General features: G+C 32.8%; 1 protein-coding gene across 1 annotated transcript in view; it reads left to right on the top strand.

The window, feature by feature from the left end:
* Window positions 1-757: 757 nt before the first annotated feature.
* LOC126888805 (microfibril-associated glycoprotein 4-like) overlaps window positions 758-20,838 on the top strand; it is a 44,869-nt gene continuing 24,788 nt past the window's right edge. The window contains exons 1-3 of the mRNA XM_050657188.1: window positions 758-847; window positions 8,842-8,971; window positions 11,634-11,858. Of these exons, the coding sequence (XP_050513145.1) occupies window positions 782-847; window positions 8,842-8,971; window positions 11,634-11,858 (421 nt within the window). The 5' untranslated portion in view covers window positions 758-781. The remainder of the gene's footprint in view (window positions 848-8,841; window positions 8,972-11,633; window positions 11,859-20,838) is intronic.

Raw genomic sequence — 20,838 nt, 5'->3', positions numbered from 1 at the left:
TTATGCCTTTACAAAAATTCATTATTAGAAAAATAAGGTGAAAAATTATTCATGTTATTTAAAACCGTGATCGATAAAAATATCGTATTACCCTCAAATTCAACTTGTCGGCATATTAAATACCGACTCCTAAGTTCATTCTACAAGGCAAGATTAAGGGCAAGAGAAACACTGGGTGCAGGAAGATATCGCGGCTGTCCAATCTTAGGAAATGGACTGGTCTAACGCCAACTGATGTTTCGAGCTGCTGTGAATATAACAAAATGGGTTAATGTGATCTACTAGAAGATAGGCGCATTTAAAAAACTACCGAGAATAATTCCAGTACCTTGTTAATATGAGAATAGGCAACCGTTAAAAACAAAAATCGCACAAAAAAAAAGGAAAATAAAAATCAGTAGAGCATATTGGGACAAAACATTATGTTTAGTGTGAAGTGACAGATAAATCTTCATAAAACTCAGCGTCTAATATTTAGAATATACTTTCAAAAAGTAGAAATTAAGAGACAGATTTCGCACAATCTATTTTTATATTAGAATAAATTTTCACTAAAGATAACTTATTTAATACCGATTACAATATAATTTAAAAAATAATCAATTTTTAGTAGCCAAACAGTAAATCACAATGTGTTTGTCACGAGATAAGAAAAAACCCAGGATTTTTTGTTGGATGTGGGTGCTATCAAACAGATACAGTGTTATATTTTGATATCACCATCCTGTATGAATAACATTATAAATAGTCCATCAATATGATTTCGTTTTAGTTAATCACAATGATTTTCTTAAGTCTGTTCGCATTAGTGAGTGTAGTACTTGCCGAATACCAAATTTTAGGCAGCGTAAGTTATTTCCTTTTTTAATTATTAATAAAAATATATTTTCATAAAATTAATTAAAAAATATTTTTATAGTAGTATTTATTACGTAGAGCAATATCTATGGTAGTTTTCTGACTTTTTATATTTGGTTTTAAGAAAGATGCTTTGAATCATTAATATTTTAACTATTTAGAATGGGAAATAAGCCACAATATTATTAAAAAATGATTTTTATTAACGTTTCGACGCCCAAATCGGGTGCCGTTGTCAAAATACAAAATACTATTAATATAAACAAAAATGTTGTTGCTTAGTAAAAAAATTCTTCTAATAATTTATTTAATTTGACTCATTTATATCGGCAATTCAGATACATATGATACATTTTAAAGTAGAAGACTTTAAAACGAGTCTTCTACTTTAAAATGATATTGCCAATATTTATGAGTTGCGTTCCTGGGACGACTTTACTGAAAGATAGTTCATTCGATTACATGAAATCAGCCCCAACTCAAGAATATCCGTCACAAAAAAAATCATAGCATGTGATCTGTCTTTAAAAAGACAACCACATGCAACGGTGACATTAAAATTCTCGCGTTAGAGATCTCATAGTAAATCACGAGGGAAAACCAGGAAAAACCTCGTGATACTATCCCGCCATCGTAAGTATTTGGTCTTACATTTAATTTACTCTCAAAATTAATACCAAATTCTGACTTTACTATAATTTTGTTTAAATTATAAATAATATCAATAATACATGGATATATAAGTAATACTAAAATATAAAATATGTACTAACTCGACTATTGACTTACTAATTGTGGTATTTTCTTTCTATTGACTTCCTCTTTCAGTATGGGTATCCACATCCTACTGCATTCCACCGAGGAATTTGCGACACAATTGGTTTCGTTTAGCATAATTAGAGCCGCTTCTTTGATTTTTCTCTTTATACTATCTGTTTCTTATAGGACTATACTTGAATCTCTCCACTGAACTCTATGTTCATTATCCCATGCGTGTTGACATATTTGAGATCTATCAAATTCTCTATTTTTAATATAAGATTGATGTTCACTTATTCTAACGTTTAATGGTCTTGATGTTTCACCTATATAAAACTGTTCGCATTCACAAGGTATTTTATAAATACAATTCTTTGTCCTTTCTTGTTCATTGTTAGGTTTAGTTTTAGATAGAATAGATCTCAATGTGTTGGTTGTTTTGAATGTTGTTGAAATGTTGAATTTATTTCCTATTGTTTTAAGTTTCTCGGATAGTCCTTTTATGTATGGTATTGATATTTTCCTCGTATTATTTCTTGTGAATGTTGTAGGATCCCGTTCTATGTTGTTCTGTTCCATTCGATCCAATCTTGACAATTCCTTATTTATAAACGATAAAGGATAATCATTTTTTAATAAAACAGATGTTAAGAATTGTTTTTCTTCTAAAAAGGAATTTTCGTTAGAACAAGTAATTTTGGCTCTATCATATAAGGATTTTATGATTCCCATTTTAACGTTGATGTTGTGATTTGATTTGTAATTGAGATATCTGTTGGTATGTGTTGGTTTTCTATACACTTGAGTCTCATATCCAGTATCCTTCTTTAAGACTAAAACATCGAGGAAAGGCAGGGTGTTATTATATTCCTTTTCCATTGTAAATTTTATTGTCTCTTCTTGATCGTTTATAATATTCAGGAATGTATCCAACAATTCTGATCTATGAGGCCATATTGAAAACACATCATCTACATATCTCCACCATACAGTGGGTTTTAAATTTTGTTTAGAAATGATATTAGTTTCGAAATCCTCCATAAATATATTAGCCAATAATGGAGATAAAGAGGAGCCCATTGCTAGACCAAAATTTTGTTTATAAAATTCATTATTTAGTTGAAAATAGGTATTTTTAGTACATAATGTCAATAACGGCACCCGATTTGGGCGTCGAAACGTTAATAAAAATCATTTTTTAATAATATTGTGGCTTATTTCCCATTCTAAATAGTTAAAATTGTAAAAATGCCACAAGAAAATAGCTTCAGAACAACATTAATATTTTGTCTCCGCTCCTTTTTATCTATTACGTCTATTTATTTTATTCGGAGATGACGTCTGGTTTCTTTTAAATAAACAAGATAGCCCGATCAGGGAACAAACAATTTTTCCATCTACCTCAACCGAAAGTACACTTTTCCGGACCTGATTGTAGGGAGCAAAGTTGTACTTTTCCTCCCTAGGGAGGAAAAGTAAAAGTGACGTCATGGTATTTCATTCATAAAATATAACTTATTGACGCCCTGTACAATGTACAATATCTATTTTCTATTACGTAAGTATCTATACATTTTAACGTTTATTTATAAAACACCCTGTATTTTGCAGAATGGTAAAAAACAGTAAATAGTTATATTGATTTAACAATGTTTACATTAATAATTTGACTTATATTTGACAGTTGACAGTTATATTGTACCTACTTATTAGTTTTAGTACTAAAAAATTTTGTTGGTTAGTTACATAAATAAATTAAGTAAACATGAAAAAATGACTTGTTATTTGAGGAAGGTGGAAAAACCATATGTATAACATGGGAGTAAAGTGCCTTTTTCTCCCTAGAATGATTACTGCCCTCCGCTATGCGTCGGGCAGTAAACTTCATTCTCGGGAGAAAAAGTAGCACTTTCCTCCCTTGTTATACAAATAGCTATTACAAAAACCTCAAAAAACATAAAGGAAGCATGAAAATTTGGGAATAGGTAGTTGAAATTGTCTATTATTATATAAGAAAAAGATTACAATTCTACATCCCCTCCATTTTACAAAAATTGTGAAATACGGGGTGAAAAATATTTTCTCGGTGGTGAAAAAATATACGCTCAAAATAAGTCCGAAATTGTATAAAATAACTAATTCTAAGTAACTTTTGTTCTATAGAGTTTTTTCACTAAGTTAATACTTTTTGAGCTATTTGCTAGTGAATAAGTTAATTTTTAACAAAAAAAAAGGTGTTTTTGACGGTTTTTTGCAGATAACTCAAAAAGTATTTTAGCGACAGAAATAATCTTAGCAAAAGTATAGCTTATGAAAAACTGAAAAAATAAAATGATGTATGCATGATTTCTGTAGAGCCAGTAGACGCAGAGTTGTAGCTAATAAGAAATAGGTTCTTCTTCATCAAAATTCCACATCGAATATTTCAATTTGAAATAACCGGAAACCGGAGCTCTTTTCAGGAAAAATTCATTACAACTTTTTTAAAGTGTTTAAAAAAAGGTTTATTTTTGTTTTTTAAAATAACTTCTAACATTAAAAGTAAGTGATTTATGCTCAAAGTATTGCTGTTTTTTTTATTTTTTGCTAAAAAAATCGCGGAAATTACCCAATAATTAGCTTTTTAAATAAAATGAATCGTTACCGCTTCTCACGTTACTTTACTTATGTATTGTTTATATTATCTATAAGTTTCATTGGTTCAAAGTGCTCATTTGTGAAAAAAAATTGGGTTTAAAATAAAACATTTTTTTTATTTTGAAAAAAAATGGAATTTTTTATGGAAATAACTTAAAAATTATTAGTAATACCAAAAATCTCAAAGAGAAATAAAATGTTCGTTTTGCTTTTCTGAATATTTTTTATTTTTTGTTTTCTTGTTACACAAAAATTGGTTATGCTATGGCTGTTCAAAATTTGCCTAAACTCGTGATTAGTTTAACTACAGCTTTTTCAAAAATTAGCACTTTAAACCGATAAAACTTACAGATCATATAAATAATACAAAAGCAAAGTAACTTGTCAAGTAGATTCGCATTTTTTTACCAAAAAATAAAAAGGATTAACAATATTTTGAGCGTAACTCACTTACTTTTAATGTTAGAAGTTTTTTTTTAACAAAAATAAACCTTTTTAAACACTTTAAAAAAGTTGAAATGAATTTTCCCCGAAAAGTGCTCCGTTTTTGGGTTATTTCACATTGAAATATTCGATTTGGAATTTGACGCAGAAGAACCTACTTTTCATTAGCTACAACTCTGCTTCTGCTGGGTCTACAGACCTCATGCATAGACCATTTTTTCAGTTTTTTTAAGCTACACTTTGATTAAGAATATTTTTTTCGTTAAAATGCTTATTTTTGGAGTTATCTGCGAAAAACCGTCCAAAAACATGTTTTTTTTTGTTAAAAATGAACATATTCACTCGTAAATAACTCGAAAAGGATTGACTCAGCGAAAAATCTCTATAGAACAAAAGTTGTTTGGAATTAGTCACTTTATCCAATTCCGGTCTTATTTTGAATACATATTTTTCACCTTCGAGAGGGGGTATTCCCTCCATTTTTTTAAAATGGAGGGGATGTAGAATTGTCACCTTTTTCTTATATAATAATACACAATTTCAATTACCTATTCCCAAATTTTCATCCTTCCTTTATATTTTTTTGGGGTCAGATTGTTCTTTGATCGGGCTAAGACGACAGATTTGAGATTCGCAACCCCTTCATTTTTCTATTTTTTACAGTTTTAGTCTTGGGGCTTTAATTTTCCAGCCGCTCACCTTCATGTGCTTAATGTCTTCGTCCACTTTATTAGTCCATAGTCTCATTCTGGGGTTACCCCTTCTTCTGGGACCGATTATAGTCCAGGGCGCATTTGTTTTGAGATGGACGTTGAGAGGTGACTCATATTTTTTTGTAGATATTGAGTGGAAATAATTCATACAACAATAATTGAGTTATCCTCCCACTCAGAAAGGTCTGGAAAATTGTAAATAATCAAAATGTCAAAAAATGAAAGAAAAATTCTATTTTTTTCTCCGTTTTTGTTGCACCAACATAAAAGTTTTGTAATTAAATTTCCTACAATATAGGATTGGTTAAAAGTTTTAAAAAGTGTCACCCTTTTTGCAAAATACCAATAATTGCGAAAAAAAACTTAATAAAACAAGTATTCGCATTTTACGTTTTCAACCTTACTTAATTTACTTTATCGGGTCCGGACATGTCATTTAAAAAATTTCGGACCAGTATCGGCCTACGTCGGTTCCATTTTTGTTTGCGAGCCACAAATCTTCGAGGGTACAGCGATAAGGACAGTTTCTGCATGTAAAAAAATGTTCCATATTCTGCGTTTATCCGCAGTCACAGTTCACATCCTCTTGGTCTATTTTCCCCCATATTACCATGTTTGATTTCACTGGAGCGACCGCCGTTCTTTTCCTATTCATAGTTTTCCAAATTTTAAAGTCTAAAAACTGGCCGGTCCATTGAACCTAAGGAAGAGGAAAATACTCAGGCGGTTCATCCTGCACTGTTCCAAGGGAGCTTTTCCTGGATTTTAGACGCTTTCGTGGTGTTAGAGCTTTGTATAGGAAATGTCGCTCGTCCGCAATCTGCTTGATTTTCTCTATGTGCTCTGCAACGCCTCTGCGTGTAGAAGGTTCTGCAAAACCCGATGCTTTATATAAACTTGAGAGTGGTGTTGGTTTTATGCACCCCGTTACTATCCTGCATGTTTCATTTAGCGCAGTATTGACTTGTTTAGCGTGGGTAGATCTGCCCCAAACTGGGCAAGCATATTCAGCGTACCCGTAAAAAAAAACTCTTTGTTTAGATTTCTAAGTGATAGCAAAAAATCAAAATTAGGTAAAACTAAAAAAACTTGACAGCGTTACCTCGAGAAACTCATAAGCTAATAAAATCTTTTTGAATTTTTTGATTACCATGATTCAATGAGTAGTTCTGATGTTCACCGCAAAATTCATTATATTTGCCACCGTGTTGGCTTATTTTTAGTATTTTTCCTTAAATTTTTTCTTGAGTAATCTATGAATTGTACTGAATATGCCTATTTAATTTAAAAATAAAATAATTCTACCATACTTTAAAAAAATGTGTTTGGAATATTGATTTCAATCCCTTCGGACCCCCCCCCCCTAAGGATAGCTATGACACGATTTGGATAGGCAACCCATGCTAGAAATATTTGTCTATGTATGAAATTTAATAAAAAAATGATGCATCCGGCAAGCAGATGAGTACATTTTGACCTCCTATTCGGATTTCGTACTAACACCATACAAAATTACACACCAAACATAGCAGATAACCATCCTTTGTCTTAGTTCTCAACTGAGATGATAATTGTAAAGAATTCACTTTCATAAATGGAGTTTTAGTTAGTGTTATTTCTATTGTCTTTCTATGTCTATATTTTATTTCTTTGTCTGGATCTAGTTGGTCCGCTATGGCCGTTACCAAATAATATGTATTTTGTGAACTTTTTCAACTTGGATTCCGTTTAAATGAAGCTCTGCCTCTAGATGTGGGTTACGACTACATATTAAAAATTTGGGTTTGTATAAGTTCATTGTAATACCCATTTCCTCTTTACTTTGTGAATGCGATCAAGCTGAGTATCGAGACCTTCAGTATCAATATTTTCTGTTAGAATTACTGTATCGTCCCCGTATCTAATTACATCAAAGGCAACATTTTGACGGCTGTCAATATTTTCAATGTATTTTAAATGTAATAATTTTTTTCGAATCCTGAGAAAACTAATAAGTATTTTTGAAAAATTTAAACGGAGAATAATAGTTTACTTTATTACCGAGGGCCGAAAGTCCCTTTTATTGAATAAAAGGTTACTTTTAAATGAGATATTTGAAATTAAAAATCACACTCAATTTTTTCTTAGGTTTTCACCCCTGTAACTTATTAAAATAAACATTATAGAAGCTTACAGGAATTTTTGGCCCTCGGTAATAACGTAATCTTTTATTCTGCGTTTAAATTTAAAAAAAAAACCCTTCTTAGTTTTCTCACGATCCGAAAAAAATGAATCCCATTTAAATAGCATTTAAATAGACAGCCGTAATTGAACTTTACAAGTTTTGCAATAGCTTCCTTTAAACTGTAGTTGCAATCTTTCAACATGCAAAGTCCGTAGTTCGGTTGTCATGCAACTTATTGATGAATTTTATATTTTGACGAGATTATAAATTAACCAAAGGGACTATTTTGGGTTGCAGTCTAATTGAAATAGTTACCTCGTTAACAAGTGCGTAATTCGTTGTTAGAAGTTGCGCCGAGTGTAATTATTATCAGTAGCTGTCATTAAAGGCAGTCTATCATAGAAAGTTACCTGAACATCATCTATAGTGTAATTATACGTAGCTGTCAATAAAACCATATTTTTACTCCACACTCGAACATTTATTTACCATCGTCGATCGAGAAGAAGCGGACAAAGGGGCATTACAAAGCAATTCGATCCTGAGATCTGCGTCGAATTGTCCATTGGTCCCCTTAAGTTGTCCCCCGTTGATTGTTATTCCATAACATGACTGTCTCTAAAATGCCTTTTTAAATAACTGAACCGAGTAAACATTGAACAATATTGGGGACAAAATGCAACTTTGTCTAACGCCTCGTTGTATGGAGATTTCCTCGAAGCTTATGTCCAATTTTTACGATAGCGGTTTAAATACAGTACAACAGTTTTAATGACACGATTATCTTTTTCATCTATTCCTGTACTATTTAGCTTTAGCATTAATTGTACATATTGTACTTTATCGAATGCCTTTTCGAAGTCAAGGAAGAACGAAAATCAATATTTTCTTGGATTATAGCATTATTGTAATAGGATATGTAGCACAAAACGTACCTCGCTGGTTCCCATACCATTTCTAAAACCAAATTGAGTATCATCAAGATCTCTGTATTTACATCTAATTCTTTATAAATTATTCTCAGAAATATCTTAAGAGTGTTAATCATTGGGCTAATTAATCGATATTCTGAGCATATTCTAGCATTGCATTTTTAGGTATTGCGACAAAGATGGACTTCAGTCTGTGGGAATCACTCAAAGTTTAACTACCTCTTTTACGTGGTCTTTATTTATTAGATTCAGTAACTCATTTGGTAAATCTATCCTTACGTACTTGTAAATAAAAGTATTTAAAAACTTTATCAAAGTATTGTTCTTGTTTTAGGCAGAAGAACATAATCCTGTCAATGTAAAGCTTACTAAATTGTTAGATGTTAAAGTAGAGAGTAAAGCTGATTCCTGGAAAAATGATTTTAGCCGATTCTTTCAACCACAAAGTGATGAAATTTCATTAGGTATATACATTGTTTTAATAAAAAACTAAAAACACATTTTAACAGCTTTTAGGGTACAGGTACAGTATAATGCTAACGAATCAGTAGGGTCACTCCGAGAAAAATCCTTTTAATCTATATTTCATTCTGGTGACGATGTCACCAAACTAATCAAAATTTTTTAGATGATTGACAGTTAAGGGCATTCTGCGTTTGCCGTGATTGGTCGTTATCGTTGCGCATCCAAAATTTTGTTTCAGGAGTGGATTGCAAAATTGGAACCGTCAAAATTGAGAGTGACCCTACTGACTCGTTAGAATTATACTGTGAAACGGGTATGTAATGCGAATTATTGATGAACGATGGCCAAAACCGGCCTTAAACTATGTTCCATGGAATAAAAGAAGGAGAGGGAGACCAGCATTAAAATGGAAATAAGGAATCAGAGGAATAAAGAGAGACAGAGCCATAAATTAGGAGGAATGGCCCTACCGAAAAAGGTGGAGGTTAAAATGCGGGATGTAACAGAGGCTGTGGGTCCCTCGTAGATTAAAAATACACATTTTATAGTTTTCTATACACAAGAAATCTAACTGTAGTATTTTTACTTAGTGAACATAATATGATGTTATTACAATAACAATAAATAATTAAGTTAAATTTACGGTAGGTGGTATACTTTACATTGTTTAAGGAACTCTACTACATTATACATTTTGTTTTTAGAGTTTAAAATATTACACAAATTTCCGTGGATACCATATTTGGTCCATCCTGCTGCGTAGTGGTTGCACTCCACAAGTAAGTGCTGTAGACTTAGTCGAGTGTTGCAGTGTTGTCAGTTTGGAGGTTTTTCGGGAACCATCAAGTATCCATGGGTTAGACGGGTGTGCCCAATTCTGAGCCTTCGAATGATGGTCTTTGTTTTTGTTTTCATTTTTAATAGTCTAGGTCCTAAAATGCTTGGTTGGATGGACTTTAATTGGGTAGTGTACTTACTCCACTGATTTTGTCACATTGAGGTACATAACTTTTTGATTTCAGTTGTTATATCTTGAAAAAACTGGATATTTTCATCTGTAAGGTCAGAGCGACGTGATTTCTTTGCTGCGTAGTCAACATTCTTGTTTCCTTTGATACCAACATAAGAAGGATTCCATATAATCGAAATTGAAGTATTTTATTTAGCAAGTGCTCTACATTTTTCATGAATTTTATTAACCATTGGATTTGGTGTATATATTTTTCTAATCGAATGTATGGATGGTAATGAGTATGTGCAGATTGCTAAATTTTTGGTACCCTGCATTGGAACCTTGAGGTTCTAATGTATTATTATCGTCAGTAGTTTTTGAAAATAAGTTAAATTATCTCTAAAGCTCAAAAAAACTGATGACTGTCAGACTAAATAAAAAATCCAAATTGAAGACCCTGATGCAAGAAGGGGATAAGTAACAATATGTAAATTTTACAGGAGAAGCAAAAAAAGTTTTATGTTTTAATTTAAAATTTATGTTGTTCATGAAGTAGGGGCGAACTAATATAACAGGTATATATGATTTTGCCGCCATTCTACAGCCAAACAACAATGCTATTAAGGAAAAAAAATTTGGTGCAATAATAGGATAAGTTTAAGCCTTTTTTGTACTGTAGTTTACAGCAGATGCAAAAAGGGGATAAGTTACATTAAAACCCATTTTCAGAAGAAATACTTTATTATTAAATGTGGAGTACTTATTAATAAAAATGAATATAAAATAAAGCAACGCAAATTTTAACACAAAGTCTACTTCCTATTACCTACATTATTTCCTGCTTTTCGGTTTCTGAAAGTTTTTCTATGCATTTCTTACTACATTTGCAATCATCGCCTTGTTTCCTTTCTGGTACCACTTTTCTCGTTGTCGTAGATTTATAAACTTCACCTCTTGCTCTTTTTATTTTCTGCACATTTCTTTTCCAGCTGTTGGGATCTCTTGTTTTCTTTCGTCCATGTTTATTATTTGAAGCCTCTTTATCAGCGGACTCCTTCTCTTCAAATAAATTATTTTCAGATGCACCAGAATCATTCGAAGGCAGAAACTCGCTGCCTGAACTTTGAAATGGTTCATCCTCACTATTTGAACTTATAATAATATCCTATGATCTAGTAATAGTAAAAAAATCCTCGATATTTTACTAAACCGTACCTCTCGCACTAGCACTATGTTAACTCTCCAACAGTTTCTCGGTGAGTACGTGACTTAGATCGCGTTCGTGGCTCGTGCAGATACCGGTACCTTACCCAATCGCGGCAAGCCACCGGTGCAATAGCGGGACAGAATAACACACATATAAAAATTAATTCAAAATTTGGTGCAAGAACGGGTTAAGTTACACATTTCTTATACTGTTCTTGCACCAGACCATACCAGGGGATAAGTTGTTTTCTCTTATAATTTCATTATATATTACCTGTACATATCCTATACTTGCGCCAGGCAAGAACAGTTACTTTTCAACCTAAATAAGCACCTATCTCGATTTTGCAGAATTTGGTACTTATCCCCTTCTTGCACCAGGGTCTTCAATTATAATTTTAAAAATTAATTTTTAAAAGTATTCGGTGGACATCTTTTATTTGCCAAATACTAAAGTTAGATAAATAAAAAAAAATAAATTATTACAAAATTAAAAATTTTAGGCAGAAAAGATGAACATAATGTTCAAATTCCCTTAAAACTGTCTCTTGGAGTTGAACAAAGTGGCGTTAATGAGGATTATTCTCAGAATTTTTTTAGTATTTTTAAAAAATGTAAATCTTTGGTGGGACGAAGTAAAACACCAATTTGTCATCTTAATCCACTTCCAGAATATTCAGATAAATACAACGCTTATCCAGGAAGTTGTAGAGAAATTTTAGATAACGGTAAGTTTGTATTGTAGTTAAGAGTATACAGTAGCGCGTCATCAATATTTTTGTTTTTCGAAAGTTCTGTGAACTTTCAATAGTGAGGCAACAGTTCGACACTGACAGTGACATTATACCAAAGAATATAGATCTTAGAGAAGGGTACTGCCCTGTAATGTTTCAGTATAGGATTTTGTGTAACAACTGAGTTGGTGCGTGTGGACTGACAATGACTATAGCCCAGTAAATGAACGGGAAATTCGGAGATACCGTGTAATCTTCAGGGTAAACTCCGAATTGCATGAAAATTTGGATTTAGGTTCTACTTACCCTGCACTTCAAAGGTGAAATTGTGCTGTTGGTTGCTTTTACTTGGGGGGTGACAGTCACCCCTTCTCGGGAGTGAAAAAACATACGTTCAAGATAAGACCGGAAAAGGATAAATTGACTGATTTTAAGTAACTTTTGTCCGATAGAGTTTTTTTACGTAAGTCAATACTTTTCGAGTTATTTGCCATTGAAAATGTTGATTTTTCGACAAAAAACTACGCTTTTAGACGGTTTTTCGCAAATAACTCAAAAAGTAAATATTTTATCGAAAAAAATATCCTTAGCAAAAGTGTAGCTTATAAAAAAACCCAAAAAAATGGTGTATCAGTACAGGCTATCAATCAAATAAAAACAAAGTTGTAGCTCATGAAAAATACGTTCTTATTCGACTAATTCCAAATCGAATATTTCAAGGTGAAATCACCGAAAAATTAAGCACTTTTCGGGACAAACCCATTTAAACTTTTTTAACAAAGTGTTTATAAAAAGCTTTGTTTTAATTGTTAACAAAAGTTTTAGCATTAAAAATAAGTGAGTTATGCTCAAAATAAAGTTGGCCATCTTTTTTTTGTAAAAAATTATGAAAATCTCGCCCTGTTAACTCTCTAAATGAAATTAATCGCTACCGCTTTACAAACACTTTATTTACCTATTTATTTTTTATATAATCTGTCAGTCTCACCGGTTTAAAGTGTTTATTTTTGAAGGGTTATAATTGAGAAAGCTTGAATGGGTCACTAATCACGAGTGTATGCAAATTTTGAAGAGCCATATCTTAACCAATTTTTTTCTTACAGAGAATCAAAATAAAACCAGCATATTTATAATAGCAAAACCTACATTTTTTTACTCTTTAAAATTTTTCTTATCACTAATACTTTTTAAGTTATTTTGAAAAAAGAAAATTTTCCAAAAATTTTCAGAAAAATTTTTTTTTACTATAAAACCAAATGTTTTCAAAAATAAGCACTTTAAACCAATCAAATTTACAGATCATATAAACAATAATACACATACAGTTAAAATAGATCGTAAAGCCAAACGATTAATTTCATTTAGGGTGTGCTAAATAGAGGGAGTTTTTCACGATTTTTTTTAACAAAAAAAGGGGCCAACTTTTTTTCAGTGTTAGTCGTTTATTTTTGATGCTGTAAACTTTTGTAAAAAACAAATAATAACCTTTTTTTCGATACTTTAAAAATGCTAATAAGGTTTTCCCAAAAACGTTTCTTTCTTCGGTGATTTCGCGTTGAATTATTCGATTTGGAATTAGACGAATAAGAACGTATTTTTCATGAGCTACAACTTTGCTTCTACTCCATTTGTAGACTTTACTGGTACACCATTTTTTTCGTTTTTTTTATAGGCTACGCTTTTGCTAAATCTTTTTTCAATAAAATATTTACTTTTTGAGTTATTTGGGAAAAACGGTCTGAAAACGCAGTTTTTTTGTCGAAAAATCAATATTTTAAATCGCGAATAACTCGAAAAGCATTGACTTACGTAAAAAAATAGAACAAAAGGTGATTAAAATAAGTCAGTTGATCTACTTCCGGCCTTATTTTAAACACTCGTTCTTCACTCACCGAGAAGGGGTAAATGTCACCCCCCAAGTAAAAGCAACCAACGGCACAAATTCAACTTTGAAGTGGAGGGCAAATAGAACCTAAATCTAAATTTTCATGCAATTCGGATTTGTCCCTGGAAATTACACTCCAAAACGGTCATTTATTGGGCTACTACGGCATTTTCAAGGGGCAAATAAATATGACCATCTGGTCCATGCAAAATCTTCTTTTAGTAGAGTATATATTCTTTGATTATACTATCAAAAACAATAATTCCTATACTCATAGGCGCGCTAAATGTTGCCGAGTTAGTCACGTATAATTTCTGGTTATAGAAAATCGATTTTTAGTAGATCCAACGTGACACAAAATCTAGGCATGGGATAAAAAATTTATCTAACGAAGTGTATTTTTTTGTTCTTAATGGCGGCACAGGCTCCTTTTTGCAATATTTTTATAGGTATAGATCAATTTCCACATACTAACATATTTCTCAAATTGGGCTCTGTATCACCATTCTTTACTATATTACGAATTTGTGTGCCAAATGTCTCGACAAAATATTCAAAATTCCAGCTAGGGGCCGTCCATTAATCACGGGAGGCGCGATAGGGGGGGATCTAGAAAAAAAACACGAAATGTCACAATGCACGTGATATAGAGGGTCATAAACCTCACAATGTATCACCAAGGGGGGGGAGGGATAAAAAATGCCAAAAAACATCACGTGATTAATGGACGGCTTCCTACCTGTTGATCGCTACTGTTGCCTCTTAAAAAGACAAAGTGAATTTTTAAATGTGTAACAAATCTTTAACTTTTTCTTCTTCTTATGGTGCCTACCCGATGCGGATTTGGACACTATGGCTATTTTGACTTTGTTCACTCTTGCCCTAAAATGTACGGTAGGGGTCAAGTAAACCACAATATACTATTATTATACAGGGCGTTTCATTAATAATTGTCCACATAGTAACTGGAGAAACCTTAGCAGAAAATACGAAGATTTAACCTAAAACACTTAAATAAAATGTGGTTCCTTACTGAGTTACAGGATGTTTTATCAAAAAATTTGAGAATTATTTTTGCTCAGCATTTTAAAACTGTTCTTCGTATCCTTTTCATACTTGGCACAAAGTGCGACTCCTATGCACCCTACTAAATTATGATAAACAAACGTTTCTAGCTACTACCAGAGGCGTACGACAGGGGATAGTGAATGGTTGACCCTTCTCAAATTCTACGCCACTGGAGGAATTACTATTTTAGTGCCATTTTTAGATTCTCCAGTACTTTCTACGTAAATAATATACTCCTCATTGGTAACGATAAAGTTATTAGTTTCGGGATATCTGAAGTTAAATATGAAACGGCACAGTTATTTCGATTAATTTATGATATGACTCATATGATTAAAATTTAACAATTATTTGTACCCAGCACTTTAAAACTATGTGGCGTATCCTTATCATACTTGGCAGAAAGTGTAGGTACTGTACACCCTACTAAATTAAGATAAATAAACGTGTTTCCAGCTACTACCAGAGTCGTACGACAGGGGATAGAAACTGATAGAAACTGACGAAATTGCTATTTTAGTGTAATTTTTTGATTTTCCAATACTTTTTATGTAAATAATATACTCTTCATTCGTAACGATTAATACATTAATCAAAATAACCGTGTCGTTTCATTTTTAACTTCAAAGATCTCGAAAACTAATGACTTTATCGTTACGAATAAAGAGTATATTATTTTCATAGAAAGTATTGGAGAATCCAAAAATTTAACTAAAATAGCAATTCCGCCAGTTTCGTAGAATTTGGAAAGGGTCAACCATTCACTTTCCCCCGTCGTACGCCTCTGGTAATAGCCAGAAACATTTGTTTAACGTTATTTAGTAGTTTGTACAGTACCTATACTTTCTGATAAATATAAAAAGGATACGTCGAATAGTTTTAAAATGATGAGCAAAAATAGTTTTAAAATTTTTAGATATAACAGCCTGTAACTCAGTATGGAATCACACTTTATTTAAGTGTTTTAGGTTAAATCTTCGTATTTTGTGCTAAGGTTTCTCCAGTTACTATATAGACAATTAATAATGAAACACCCTGTATACCAGGTGCCCACTTATATTTTCCCCCATTATAACTGCCTATAACTTCTAAGCGGCTCAAGACAAAAATATGCGGTTTTCGCAGAAATGTCTTATTTTAGTAAAAGTTTTGTATGAATGGATTGAGTTTTTTATGTCGCTTTCAATTACGAAAAAAACATGGCGGATTTTTGAAAAAAACTGTTGACTTTTTGGTCAACACCCATTTTGGTGGAACACCCAGTATATTTTTTTGAAAGTTGAAAGAACGTAAATTCACCTATCCAGAGATATAAACTTTTTTAAAATCGGTTGTCAAATGACTGAGCAATTAATTTTTAAAATCAGAGGTGCAACGTGGATATCACATAACTAACATAATTATGTAAACAAATTGATATTACAAATTGTGTACAGTTGAGTACGCGAGTTTTTACCCGTGCGTCATTAATACCTGGCGAGATAAAACATATACTTTTTGTTTAGCATCATCCTCTTCCACGCATGAAATTAATGACAAACCAGCTGCCGCTTGTTATTAAGTAAAAACACATGTTAGTTTTATGAACGATTTAGAATGAGAAAAAAGATAGGTACAAAGAAAGACGATTGGGGATGTCTTCACATATTTTAAGTACAATTATTGACGTTTTGGTTTATTTACTTTTGTTGCTGTCAGTTTGTTGAATTTTTTGCTGTTATTTTGTCGAATTTTTGCATTCTGAAGGTTTTTATAATATACAAACAGCTGTTTTCAAAACTAATAATTTTATATTGGAGTTAGAAATTTTGTAATAAGTTTATATTATTTTACGATAAATTTTGACAACGTAAAAAGCTAACCTCATTGTTGACACAGTTGAATGCTTGTGTTTAAGATTCCGCCAAAGTGAATAAAATAACAAAAAGAAAATATGTTATTGAATTCTTTTATAAATTGTTTATTTGTTTATTAAGCAATGATAATAAAATAATTTATTAAGCTACTTCAAATGTAGCTGTCATTATGCACCAAAATTTTAAAGCAAAACTTAAATTTGACATTCTATTTATTTGATTACGTCAAATTTTATACTATAACCCGTGATCGGAATAATATCCACTTGCCGTTGCGTTTAGTAAATTTCATATATGCTTTAAATGATGACGCACGGGTAAAGACTCGCGGACTCAACTGTATGTTATGTACAATATACTGGGTGTTTTAATAAAAAATATCGACAACGTTTTTTTTTCAAAAATGTTCCATTTTTAATTTAAATGAAAAGACTCAAGATATAAATACCGCGTATTTCTATCTTGAGTCGTTTAGAAGCTATAGGCAGTTAAAATGGGGGAAAATATAAGTGGACACCCTGTATTATTATATTTATATTATATTATTTATGCCTTTGGTTGTCTCATCCTTCGACTGTTACCTTAAATATTTCCTTTGAATACAAGTTGAAAAGTAAAGGCGATAGTATGTTGTCTGACTTGTTTCACTCCTCTTTTTATATTTATTGCATACGACAGTTCTTATTGAACTTTTATTATTTCCACTTTATGTCAGTATAATAGATTTGTAATTCGCAAATACGTCGTCCAATCCAGCTATTTTAAATATTTCTAGCATTTTATGTCGGGCCTTGTCAAAAGCCATTTCAAAATCGATTGCAAATTTTGAATTATATATCTTTGCATCTCTGTATTAGTACTTGGATATTAAACAAGGCTTTCCTTGTACCAAGCCACTCCTAAACCCGAATTAATTGAGTACCTATTGCTAATTCTGGCATCTAACAGCGTTATGTTCTGCTATGTATTATTCGTAGGAAGATCTTCAAAACGTGATTCATCAGACTTATTGTACGATACCGTTCTTAGGCGTCAACGCTCTTCGGTAGGGATCTATGGGGGAGTATCCTTATCCCTTGCCCCACTGCTCCCTCATAGGTTGATCAGATGCCCGCATATTCCAGTCTAAGCGCCAGATTCCTATTTAGAATTTTATACTGACACATTAGCCTTTTTTTTTCCGATGGCCTGGGCTGGGCCTGAGGTATCACATACCTCACGGCTTAGTGAAGTGTGGGTCAGCCGCTAGTCGCACTGAACTATTCGATCGACATTTTATGATCGACTTTACACGATATTTCTTTGGTAGAAAGATCTCTTTGGTCTAAGGCACGAGGTCTCTTTGGTCTATTTGTTCTATGAGTTGCTATAGTAATATTTGTATACAGTTGGTACCGAGAGCCTTTGAGAAACATTATCACATTATTAAAGTTACTATTAACATTATGGGTGGCGGTTTGGTCTTCATCCAGTTTATGTTGTCTTCGGGTGTTCGTGTATAGCTGGCACTCAACTAGTATGTGTTTGACGGTGACACAAGTGTTGCAGGTATGACACCAAGGGATTTCCCTGGCTCATCAGGTAACCATGTGTAACACGGCAATATTCAATTCTTAGGCCGCGTTCAGAGTGGACGAGCAAAGAGCAAAGAGCAAAGAGCAAAGAGCAAAGAGCAACGAGCAAAGAGCAAAGAGCAAAAAGTGCACGTTCAGAGTGGACGAGCAAAGAGCAAAGAGCAAAGAGCAAAGAAGTGCTAATAGCGGGTAGTTACGCTAGACGAGAGTTTAGTTCTTTTCCACTCGGCAGTGTGGATAGGAGCGGTAGGATATTTGCTCTTTACTCTCACAGTAGTCCATGTAGTGAGACCGCTCCCGTCTGAAAAAATTTCCGATTCGGTCTCTTTGTGGATTCCTATTTAAAAATATTTTAAAATTTCCTTTAAACAAATCTGAAGGGTGCCGGGCGGAATTTTTGGGCAGAAATTGTTTAAACAATTTTTTTAAACAAATACAAAAGATCACGTTTTTTGCTCTGGAACATATATTTTTAAGTTTTGTGGGTCATCTAAACAACAAAGGTATGTTGTAAATGTTCTCAAAAATTGATACTTTTCGAGTTATAGGCAATTTAAAATCTGAAAAATGCGAAAATACCCATTTTCGAGGCCTAAATACTCATATTTAAATTAGTATTTTTGAGGTTGCCAGATACTTAAATTGAAGTTTAAACATTGAGCCTCAAGACTCTGAAGAGTGATCGCGTCTAACCTTAATTTATACCGTTGTTTTTTAATTGTTAAATATGCGTGTTTATTCGATTTTTTGCCGGTGTGGCGCGCTCTATTTCAAAAATCTCCTATTTTCCTCCGAAAATTATTTTTTCTAGATTTTTTGGGATTTTCTAAATAAAATAAGTTTCTTGACATTTTTCTCAAAAGTTAACAGTTTTAAAGTTATAAGCGATTTAAAATCCAAAAATGAGTTTTTTTGTCATTTTTTGGATTTTAAATCGCTTATAACTTTAAAACTATTAACTTTTGAGAAAAATGTCAAGAAACTTATTCTATTTAGAATATCCCAAAAAATCTAGAAAAAATAATTTTCGGAGGAAATAGGAGATTTTTGAAACAGAGCGCGCCGCACCGGCAAAAAAATCTGATAAACACGCATATTTAACAATTAAAAAACAACGGTATAAATTATTTTTAAGCCTCGAAAATGCGTATTTTCGCATTTTTCAGATTTTAAATCGCCTATAACTCGAACACTATTAATTTTTGGGAAAAATTACAAGATACCTTTTTTGTTTAGAATAATCCAAAAAACCTAAAAATATATAATAATAAAAATGGTATACATTTTTATTTTATAGTCGTATTACTCCGTAGAGTAAGTGCACACCTACATTGCCTACATTGGATCCGATTTTCTCTGATCAGATCAGATCAGATCAGATCCGATCCGATCCGACAGGCGGTGCCTACATAGGGCTTTTCATTCACAGTCATTTGTTTCGAGCTTCTGTCATGTGTCACATAATATTAATTTATCTACGTCATACGTTATTGGTATATAAACAATACAAACCAAAGACGTATGGCGTAGATATATCAATATTATGTGACACATGACAGAAGCTCGAAACAAATGACAGTCGATGAAAAGCCCTATTGGATCCGTCTTTCTCCGATCAGATCAGATCCGATCAGACCGGTTTTCCGGCGAGGGTGCCTACATTGGTTCAGTAATCTTCCGACCACCGACCACCAACAATAAGTTCCGATGAAGATGTGTTGAGATGATGACATTGAATATATTTAAACATGTTAGCTTGCAACCCCCAACTTGCAACCAACTTGCAACCAGTTTGCAACCAACTTGCAACCAGTTTGCAACCAGTTTGCAACCAGTTTGCAACCAACTTGCAACCAATTTGCAACCAACTTGCAACCATCTTGCAACCAACTTGCAACCAATTTGCAACCAACTTGCAACCAACTTGCAACTAAAATTGCAACTCAACTTGCAACCAATCGGAATGAAACCAAACACTTCTCGATGAGAATAGGAGAAGCTACTCCCGACGTCGGCCGATATCGGATCTGATCTGATCTGATCGGATCGGAGAAAAACGGATCCAATGTAGGCACTCTTATTTAATACTATGGGTTTATTTTTTATTTCGACGTCGGCCGACGTCGGATCTGATCTGATCTGATCGGATCGGAGAAAACGGATCCAATGTAGGCACCCCCATCTAATACTATGGGTTTATTTTCTATTCCGACGTCGGCCGACGTCGGATCTGATCTGATCGGAGAAAATCGGATCAAATGTAGGTGCGGGCTAACTAGGTGCATTTTTCCGTTGGAAGTTTACCAGCTGCAGACGGGGGATGTGAATTGCATAGTGTAGAATTCCTTCCCTCTCGTCTTCACTGCAGCATCCATTTGTCAGCTGCACCAGGTGTCACCAGGAAAGTGTGTGTACCAATAGGTTTTCAATTTAAAAATCTTTTAGTAATATTTTTAATATTTTCAATATTAATAATTTACTATTAGGATTGAAAACTACTTCGTCTAAAAATATATGTTCCGGAATAAAAAACGTGATCTTTTGTATTTGTTTAAAAATAGGTATTTATGAAACAGTTCGTGAAGTATGCT

Source organism: Diabrotica virgifera, chromosome 7 (assembly GCF_917563875.1).
Source record: "Diabrotica virgifera virgifera chromosome 7, PGI_DIABVI_V3a".
NCBI classification, from domain to species: Eukaryota; Metazoa; Arthropoda; class Insecta; order Coleoptera; family Chrysomelidae; genus Diabrotica; species Diabrotica virgifera.
The sequence above is the reverse complement of the archived record's forward strand: the minus strand, read 5'-3'. Positions and strand labels throughout refer to the sequence as shown.